General features: G+C 44.4%; 1 protein-coding gene across 12 annotated transcripts in view; it reads left to right on the top strand.

The window, feature by feature from the left end:
• Nucleotides 1–4,800, top strand: part of camk2b2 (calcium/calmodulin-dependent protein kinase (CaM kinase) II beta 2) — a gene marked incomplete at both ends in the record, with an annotated part of 28,648 nt that extends 23,848 nt beyond the window's left edge. For 3 of the 12 annotated variants that reach the window (XM_084442195.1, XM_084442189.1, XM_084442193.1), the window contains 6 exons: nt 289–357; nt 1,804–1,848; nt 2,390–2,438; nt 4,039–4,114; nt 4,372–4,466; nt 4,565–4,800. In XM_084442195.1, coding sequence (XP_084298321.1) covers nt 289–357; nt 1,804–1,848; nt 2,390–2,438; nt 4,039–4,114; nt 4,372–4,466; nt 4,565–4,800 — 570 coding nt within the window. Of the gene's footprint in view, nt 1–288; nt 358–1,803; nt 1,849–2,387; nt 2,439–4,038; nt 4,115–4,371; nt 4,467–4,564 lie in introns of all 12 variants that reach the window. The other 9 variants (XM_084442200.1, XM_084442198.1, XM_084442190.1 and 6 more) reach the window with 5 other exon arrangements.
• Nucleotides 4,801–10,635: the final 5,835 nt, after the last annotated feature.

Here is a 10,635-nt window from a genome sequence, read left to right as displayed (position 1 = left end):
TACAGGCGTGCAAATGGTTCTTCCCTTGTACAGTAGATAAGCTCTTTGATGCGGGTAGCGCGGCCTCTCCTCAACCCATGCACTTTGCCTTTAACAGAGCCCCTCTGGTGAGCAGCATCTGGCAGCCCAGACTCTTGTTATTGATTTTGTCCACTGTTTCAGTCTGTGCAGTCAGTGGTTCCTTCCTGGTTCTGTTCTTTTTATCCACCGCTACCCGGTCCCAAGTCTCCAGACCTCCTCAGACCACTCGTGTGTGCTGTGTTTTAACCCTCTGTGTTCTCTGCTCAGCCCCAGACAAACAGTACGAGAAACAGCATAGTCACCAGCCCCAAAGGCAACACCCCCCCTGCTGCTCTGGTATACAGCCTCTTATCTATCTATCTATCTATCTATCTATCTATCTATCTATCTATCTATCTATCTATCTATCTATCTATCTATCTATCTATCTATCTATCTATCTATCTATCTGTCTGTCTGTCTGTCTGTCTGTCTGTCTGTCTGTCTGTCTGTCTGTCTGTCTGTCTGTCTGTCTGTCTGTCTGTCTATCTATCTATCTATCTGTATGTCTGTCTGTCTGTCTGTCTGTCTGTCTGTCTGTCTGTCTGTCTATCTATCTATCTATCTGTCTGTCTGTCTGTCTGTCTGTCTATTTATCTGTATATCTATCTATCTATCTATCTATCTATCTATCTATCTATCTATCTATCTATCTATCTATCTATCTATCTGTCTGTCTGTCTGTCTGTCTGTCTGTCTGTCTGTCAGTCTATCTATCTGTCTGTCTATCTATCTGTCTGTATGTATATATCTATCTATCTATCTATGTATATATCTATCTATCTATGTCTGTTTGTCTGTCTGTCTATCTACTATCTACCTACAGTATCTACGTGAATATCTATCTCTCTCTCTCTGTCTGTCTGTGTCTGTCTGTGTCTGTCTATGTATGTCTGTCTGTCTGTCTGTCTGTCTGTGTGCCTGTCTATCTATCTATCTATCTATCTATCTATCTATCTATCTATCTATCTATCTATCTATCTATCTATCTATCTATCTATCTTCAGTATGATCTTTCTCTTCTCTTTGTCAATGTCCTCTCATCTCTCTTTCACCTAACCTGTATCAATAGGCAGTCGTTCCATAGTGTGTGTGTGTGTGTGTGTGTGTGTGTGTGTGTGTGTGTGTGTGTGTGTGTGTGTGTGTGTTGGTGTCTCAGCCAGTAACCAGGTTCTGGGTGGTACAGGCACCTTGTCAGGCGAGATTGTTTGACTGTTGCATGGTCTGTGTAGTGAGTGTTGGACGACCCACAGCCCTAAGCTCTCCTGTCTTTCACCCTGATTCTCCACAGTCAGTCCGTAAGTGGCTGTGAGACGTTCTGTTTCAGGTGTATGTGTGTTCATGGCTATGTTCTCCAATGTTCTGCCACTCGGTCGGAGTCCAGAAGGTTCTGTAGCGACGCCGTCAGTGGGACCGGTCTGCCCATAGCTTACCCGGGTTACTGGTTGCTGTGCCCAGTATACAAGTGTAGAGCAGGCTCTAGATTTGGAGTCTGCAAACTTAACTAGTCTTCTCTCTTCTCTTCTCTCTAAAACTTACTGTCCACCTTTCTTACTCATCATCATCACGACACCTCATCTCATACCTTCGCTGACTATCTCCTCTCTCCATCCTCTCTGTCTCTCTCTCTGTCTGTCTCTCTCTATCTCTGTCTCTCTCTCTGTCTTTCTCTCTCTCTCTGTCTCTCTCTCTCTCTCTGTCTCTCTGTCTCTCTCTCCATCCCGTCTCTCTCTATTTCTCCAGGAGCCTCAGACCACTGTTATCCATAATCCAGTGGATGGGACCAAGGTACATCCTATTCCCTTCCTTCCACCTCTTTCCTCCTCGTCCTCTGTCATCCTCGTCTTTTTCTCCTCTGCTCTTAACTGTGTGGGCTAAGCTGTCTTTGGCAACGGTCTGTGTGTGTTTGTGCGCGTGTGTGCGTGCGCCGTGTACGTGTGTGCCGATGATGTTTCTATGTCGGCGTAGGCGCGCGGATCACCGCTCTCCACTGTGCAACGCCGCCACCCTGTGTCAGGGAGAGGGAGTGTCAGCCTGCAGCTCAGCCTGCTCCTTGGTGGCGACCTCTAGGGAGAACCCAGAGGGCAGGGCTGGTCACTGACCCGCTCGTAGTGACAAATGTGAATAGCCGGCTCAAAGCAAAGCCGCCGCTAGTGCTTAGTAGCAGTTGACGTGCATTTTTTTCGGTGTGAAGTGTGGTGTACTGCATGCTGGGAAATACACGTGTTCTTGCTCATGATGTCTTTTCGTGTTGAGGATTCGTCGTGAATCCAGACCTCCTGTGTGAGCGCGTCTGTCTGGTCACTGACCCGTCTCTTTGTGTCAACAGGAGTCATCCGACAGCAGTAACACCACCATTGAGGACGAGGATGTCAAAGGTGGGTGTCACGCGCGCGCACACACACACACACACACACACACACACACACACACACACACACACACACGTGTTATTTTATTAAAATACAGTACATTCTGGGTTGAAGTAATGAGTTTGGGTTAGGGGTGCAGGGGTGAGGTGATGAGCTTGGGTCAGGGGTGCAGGGGTGAGGTGATGAGTTTGGGTTATGGGTGCAGGTGTGAGGTGATGAGCTTGGGTCAGGGGTGCAGGGGTGAGGCGATGAGTTTGGATTAGGGGTGCATGCGTTTGAGTTAGGGGTGAGGTGAGGAGTTTGGGTTAGGGGTGCAGGGGTGAGGTGATGAGTTTGGGTTAGGGGTGCAGGGGTGAGGTGAGGAGTTTGGGTTAGGCGTGCAGGGGTGAGGCGATGAGTTTGGATTAGGGGTGCATGCGTTTGAGTTAGGGGTGAGGTGAGGAGTTTGGGTTAGGGGTGCAAGGGTGAGGTGATGGGAGGTAAACAAGGCGGGGATGGAGAGATGATGGAGGGATTGGAGGAAAATAGAAGAGGGCTAGAAAAGAGCGAGGAGAGAAGAGAAGGCATGCGCTGAAGAGAGGAGAGGAGGAGGGGAAAAGGAAGACAGAGCGTGAGGACCAGTGGTTAAGCCCTCCCACTGTGCCGTCAGAGGAGAGAGGGAGCAGGGGAGGGAGGGAGGGAGGGAGGGAGGAAGAGTGGAGGAGGAGGTAAATCTTCTCATCTGCGGAGGGACAGGAATAGCATGATGAGCTCAACAGACCTCACACAGGGAGAGAAGGACAGAGTGGGACAGGAGAGGAGAAGGAGAGATAGTGATAGGGAGGGGGGAGGGAAGAAGAAGAAGAAAAAAATAAGAAAGCAAGAGAGGAAGGGGTGAAAATGAGAGAGATTTGTGAGGAAGGACCATTCCACGCACCTCTGGGAGTTCTCTTGGACTTGAGTGCCGTCCTTAGCCACATGACTGGGAGTGTGTGTGTGTGTGTGTGTGTGTGTGTGTGTGTGTGTGTGTGTGTGTGGAGCTAGTTTGAGTGTGTGAGTGTGTGTGTGTGTGTGTGTGTGTGTGTGTGTTGTTTGTTGGGAGGACGTGTGGGGGGTGGGAGAGGGGAATGGGAGAGAGATGAATTAGTGCATTGATCAACATGAGCACCAAGCTGTCAGGTGAGTAACTTGCCTGAGCATCATCCTGTGTTTGATCCCTGGATGACTAAGCCACAGCAGGCCGCCTGGGACTTATGTGTTTTGATCTAGTGTCCAAGTGAAGTTCATTTACATTTCCCATTGACATTTTTGTCATCTTAGCAGATGCTTTTAGCAAAGCGGCTTACTTTAAGTCTGTAGTAAGTGAACGAACCGTACATCCCAGTCGTAGTCAGTGAAGACCTCAATAAGAATAAGTACCACCAGCAGATACAGTGCTAGAGAAAGGATGATTTTTATATACACGTATACCAAAGTTGACGTAACAATGGGTAACCGTTGGGGAGTGTTACGCGGTGGACGAAGAGCCCGGGTGTTCTCTACATGGATGGGCCTTGACGAAGACGAGTAGTGGCTAGTGTTTCAGTTGCACTTGTGATCTCAGTGATGCCTTTTTTTCCCCCTACAGCTCGCAAACAAGAGATCGTCAAGATCACAGAACAGCTCATCGAAGCTGTCAACAACGGGGACTTTGAGGCGTATGCGTGAGTACCCTCCGACTCCCAACATGCACCTCATCCACCAACACGCCAGCATTCTAGGATTTATTGGAAGAAATGAATAAGCCAGAGGCTTTACCCTATGGCAGTGTAAGCAGTGTATAAATATGTCTATCTATACATATACATTTATATTATATTTTTATATACATATCTATAAATATGTCTATCTATAGTGTATAATATGCCATCTGTGTACTTGGATTGCTGTCGTCAAACTGTGGTTATATGTTTGCATACAGGAAGATCTGTGACCCGGGGCTGACCTCGTTTGAACCCGAGGGGCTGGGGAACCTGGTAGAGGGCATGGACTTCCACAGATTCTACTTCGACAACCGTAAGACTACCGACACACAACCATAAGAGAACCAGAATAGTTCCGCAGTTCCGTCGAAGAGCCAAACTCACCCTCTTTTCTCTGCCTCCCTCCCTCAGTTCTGTCTAAGAACAGTAAGCCCATCCACACCACCATCCTAAACCCTCACGTCCACCTGATTGGTGAAGAGGCTGCTTGTATCGCCTACATCCGCCTCACGCAGTTTGTGGATGGGCAGGGGCGCCCTCGCTCTAGCCAATCGGAGGAGACCAGGGTTTGGCATCGCAGAGAGAGCAGATGGCAGAATGTCCACTTCCACTGCTCAGGGGCGCCAGCAGCTCCTCTACAGGGATGAGGTACACACACACACACACACATACACACACATACTGTACACAGACACACACACATACACACACTCACACACATACACACACACATACACACACACACACACACATACACAGACACACACACATACACACACACACACACAGACACACACACATACACACACACATACACACACACACACACACACACACACACACATACATACAGTACACATACACAATGCACATACTGTACACACAAAGTACAGAGTCCTCACACACAGTACTGCACACATTAACACATGAGAGCCAAATTGTTGTGTTACAGATAAGTGAGAGCTGAGGAGGAGGAGGAGAGAAAAGAGAGATGGAGAACAAAGGTAGAGAAAGAGAGAAGCAGGAGGACGGAGAGAGTGGAAAAGAGAGAGCTGTCAGGGTTTGGCGCTCTCTTTTTAAGTCTTGTAAGCCTCTGTAAACTGCTTCTCTCACACCCACCACAACCTTGACACCAACTACACCCTCTCTCCTACTCCTGCCTCACCACACACGCACGTCAACAACAGGAACAACAACATCAACAACAACAACAACAAAGAGCATATCAGCCACGAAGCCAACCTCTACACCCCACTTCTGTAACTATCCCTATGGTCAGCTGTGCACTACTACCCAGGACCACACCTTGCTGCCCCCCCCCCCCCCCCCTCTCTCTGTCATAGGGCTCTGCCACTCTCACATATAGGATTGACAGTTTTTTGTGTATTATGATACTTATTATTATGATTATTATGATTAATATTACATTACTATTATTGCTGCAGTCTGTTGTTCTATTTCAACTGTACAGTATAATTAATGGTCACTTTTAAATTCTTGATGACAGTGCTTTCCTTTTTCTTCTTCTTTTTTTTCTTCTTTTTTTAAACCTAGCATGACTGTCTGTGTTATTATCAGTGTCTGTTTTTGGTGCATGAGCAAGGCTGCCTGTAAAATGAACTTGACCTAATGTCTCACAGAGAATGCTGGGGACTTGTTTTACTGCTGTTTTGTTTGTCTTTCATTTTGGTTGTGAATCATTTTTCAGTTCAGTTGAACCTACAGTAAATGTGTTGATTTTCCCCTCTGAACAATTCTGTAAGTCCCCCCCACCTTCCTGGAAAGAACGCCATGCAGCATGCTTACTGAACTGTTATTCTTACTTGATTCTCTGTGTATTCAACATTGCAAGTAATCACTGAAATAATGAAAATGACAAAATCATGTTTAAGATGATGATTATATCTGTATTGTATAACTCCAGTTTCATTGTGATGACCTCACTACAGTATAAGTGGAATTATTTGCATGATATTCAAATATGGCGCTACATTTGGTGTTTTTGTGTGTTATGGTAATTTTTTTACTGAATGCTGGTGAACTATAAACTGCTGTCTATTTTCTGAGCTCTGTAAGTGCATAAACTATTTTTGTCTTGAGAGGAACATATCTATTATGATGATGATTATATACAATTATTATGATTATGATTATTATGAATATGATGATGATTGTAGCATGCCTTTGTACAAAGTCTGGCAGAGTGGGTTGGTCACTGATAATGTTCAAAACAATGTGAGTGTGCTCTCCAGGCACACACATACAGAAAATTAACTGTCCAGGCCTATCAATCATGTATGTTAGTACTGGAATGCTTCACACTCTCTACAGTATTTCACCAAGATGAGATTTGGCAAGCAATTAGTGTATCTGTTTGTAGCCCTGTCTGTTGAGATGCTTTTAACTGTCTGGTAGAGCCCCTAACCGGCCTCAAGAGGGTGCTGAGTGGCCACATCCACTGAAACGACCCTTCATTGCAAACTTGGTTGGAATGTATCCTGACGTTTAACTGGCAAATAGCTAATGGTAAATAATACACATACTCATACACACACAGTGCAAACATGCTCGTGAGCAACACACACACACACACACACGTGAGTCTGAATATGAGTCTGGCTCTGCTGGGTTGAACATGAACAGACATGGGTGTTGAGGGTGGGCCTCCCTCTGACTGATAACCAAGAGAGAGAGAGATAATATGACATAGGAAGTGAGATAGAATGACATTAGAGAGATACACAGATGTGTTGAATGTCTGGAGGCAATGAAACATCTGGTCATGCTAAGAGCCTGCATGCGCTGTGTGCCTCTCCAGCCCTGTGGAGTGTCAATATAACTGGATCATTGTGAATCAGACCAACTAGAACCCTTGAGGTTAAAGGTCATTGATAGTGGCCATCGACACATCTAGGGAGTGGGTGCGTGTTTGTGTGTTTATGTCAGACACGCATATGACTGCCTGAGTGCTCCCTAATTCCTCTGTGTGTTTATGGGATCACTAGCAGAGCCACTTGAAGAACGTACTGTACATGTCCCTTCAGCAACTCATACAAGGTCAGATGTTAATCTGAGGATATGACAGCGATGAGCGATCTGACCCTATAGATCTGAGGTTCGGGGTGACCTCTACCTTAAGTGCTTTAAATGGGCCTATCATTCTCTCCAAACTCAGTGTTGAACGTAAAAGATTATATGAGATAATTTTGTAATAGGAAATACATGAAAATGCAATGTGTGAATCCCCAATTAATTATTTTATCTTGATAATCTCTTACGTTGATAATGCTGTTCTTCCCACGTCAATTTCCCGTGCTCAAAAATAATGAAATGTGTTCAGATGTTATCAGTGTGACCAATAAAAATATATTTCAATGCAGAGACTTCCCTCACCTCATCTTTCTCTCACACAAATAACTTACCACGCACACATACAGGTTCAGAGAAAGCAGCAGAGCTGCTTATTTGGTGACATCACTAGGTGTATGCATATTGAATCAGATAAGAACCTGGTCAGCTATCTGCCTTTCTTTCTCAACCAGGGACACGGTTTCCTCTGAACCTGCCTTCACAGTCAGCACTAAAGAGTATAAACAAATCTCAGTTTAGTAACTAGTTAAGCGTAGAGGGATAAGGGGAATGAGTTTGGCAATATCACAGGAGGAGAATTTTACTGGTATAGCTCATTGGTAGACTACTGATAGGTGTGTATGCATTTGATATGTATTTGTATATGTAGGTAGCCATAACAGAATTTGATGTAAATAGTCAATAACTATGTAGCCTACAGTTTATCAAGTGCAAGGTACCTCTGCAAGTTTTGGGGGGATCCCATATAATTTCATCAGATAATTCAATTAAAATCTTTATTGCTCCGCAAGGGGAATTTGATTTGCATTTTAAAACAACATAACAGATAAATAGCCTCAATAAATAAGGCCAAAAAAGTTATAGTCAATAGTTATACTTGTCTGCAGTACATTTGATAATATATATATATATATATATAGAGAGAGAGAGAGAGAGAGAGAGAGAGAGAGAGAGAGAGAGAGAGGGAGAGAGAGAGAGAGAGAGAGAGAGAGAGAGAGAGAGAGAGAGAGAGAGAGAGAGAGAGAGAGAGAGAGAGAGAGAGGCAACACAAGGCGCTTTAAATTATATTTTACACTGTCCACATTCAGTATTCACAAACACATCTCTTCACACAGTGGTGCATCGCTTATCTCCGGCCCCATGTGTTCAATGCTCGACTGACGTAAGACAGCGTGACGCAGAACATCAGCACCTGAGTGAAGAGGACAGGTCCGCTCTGCTAGAGACGCGGTTCATCCTCCAACCTGTGTCGCTAGAAGCCTGGGAACCACGGACTAAACACAGTCTCCAGCAACGTTGACAGACTGAGAAACGTAAGTATGCATTATATTTCGAAATTCAAGAATTAGCTGGTTAGCTATACTAGCATGCTAGCGAGTGCATACATTATAGCTCAAATATGAATAAGCTAGATAGTTAAGTTAGCTTTAGGTAGCCAGCTAACCAGCTAATTCCCAAATAGCTGTTTACGTTTTCTATGTCCTTGCTTCTATCAATGTAGATAATTAGCTATCATAAAGTAGCAAAAGTGAAAGCCAGCTACTTTTTAGGCACAGGATCCCAGAGAGGTAGGTGTAACAGTAGCGTGCCCATGTCATGATGTGACTAGTCAGCAGCAGAGGAGCACAATTTCAAGGTCGTGTACATCATCAGTTCAGCATACCAATATACCAATATACCAATACTGGAGGTCTCGGCCAGCGGTGGTTGTTGCTGGATCTCTGGTAGTTGCCATTATGGTGCGTTCGTTTGTGGTCGGAGGTGGCAAGTCGCAAGTGGCAAAATACCTACCTCCGACCTGTGTGCATTCGAGCTATATACCATTATATCACAGTTACCTAGTTATATCTATATACCATTATATCACAGTTACCTAGTTATATCTATATACCATTATATCACAGTTACCTAGTTATATCTATATAACATTATATCAGTTACCTAGTTATATCTATATACCATTATATCAGTTACCTAGTTATATCTATATACCATTATATCAGTTACCTAGTTATATCTATATACCATTATAGTTACCTAGTTATATCTAGTGCATTCGAGCAACTGGGGGCTGAGAAACATATCCGAATTTGCGACGAGGAAGTGCGAGTTCATGAGGTGTTTTATTTAATCATTCCTAGCAAGTCGCAATTTGCCACCTCCCAGTTATAAACGAACGCACCATTAGTGCCACGCACAGTCTATCTGGTTAACACATTAATGCTGTCTGACCGTCGACACTGTGTGTAGCCTATGGACCGTTCTGTCACAACAGTGTTTAGAATGTATGGAATGAAACCTGTGGAATTTGTGCGCCGCTATGTCGTTCCAGCTCTTTCCCAGAAGTTGCTATTCAGGTTTCTGTGTGTGTGTGTGTGTGTGTGTGTGTGTGTGTGTGTGTGTGTGTGTGTGTGTGTGTGTGTGTGTGTGCGTGCGTGTGTGTGCGTGCGTGCGTGCAAGTGGGAGAGACAGACAGACGGAGAGAGGGGGCAGAAACATTTCCAAATCCTTAGGGAGTCTCAGCCCTAGTATGTCTGGGACAATATTTAGGATGTACTGTACTTATTTGTCGTCTGAACACCCTGGGCCATTATGGCACATGCTATTTCATAAAGATCAGTGTACAGTCATAGTACTGTACATTAAAGGACAAGTTCGGAATTTAAAATGATCAGCCATGTTAGAAGGCTACTGGTGTCAGTTGATGTTATGACAAAAAAATTATCACAAAGTGTGCTTCCGTGCAGATTTTATTTATCATTTAGCATAGAGCTATTTTCACTCGCAGTATACGTTTGTAAACTTCCGCTTGAACTTTGGGAGGTGGAGTTTGGAGGCTACCTTAGAAGAAGAGGCGCATCCGGGTCACAGGTCAAGACAACAACAAGAACAACAACTCGAGAAGCCTAAGATTGCTTTGTAGCTGGTATTTCATTAATAGTGTTAGGTAGAAGTGTTTGCTGATCAAAACAAATATGGGACGCAGATGAATATAAATATCTCTGGCTTTGTTGATATAATATGATCAATAATCCGATCGTAAGCATACTTTATGCAGATTTTTTTGCCAGAACTTCAATGGACACGTGACCACTCGGTGAGTTTCCTGTCTTTGAAAATGAGTTCATGGTGCTTTTGAGGGATTTTTTTTATCAATGCACCTATGGATCCATTGAGTGTGTTAGCGGCGACTGACTATATTTCGAGAGTGCACCGTTTGAAACTTTGATATCAGCCGTTGTACTGTATACGATCGTAAATAACCTCATAACAGGGCTTATAATGCTAAATTCCAAACCTGTCCTTTAAGATTGGTGCTGTTGCTGAGGGAGACGACGGATCTGTCTGATTGTGTCATTCTGATTATCAGAGCATCAGGACCAGAAAACCAG

Source organism: Borostomias antarcticus (genome assembly GCF_949987555.1).
Source record: "Borostomias antarcticus genome assembly, chromosome: 8".
Classification (NCBI taxonomy): Eukaryota; Metazoa; Chordata; class Actinopteri; order Stomiiformes; family Stomiidae; genus Borostomias; species Borostomias antarcticus.
This window is presented reverse-complemented; position numbering and strand designations above follow the sequence as displayed.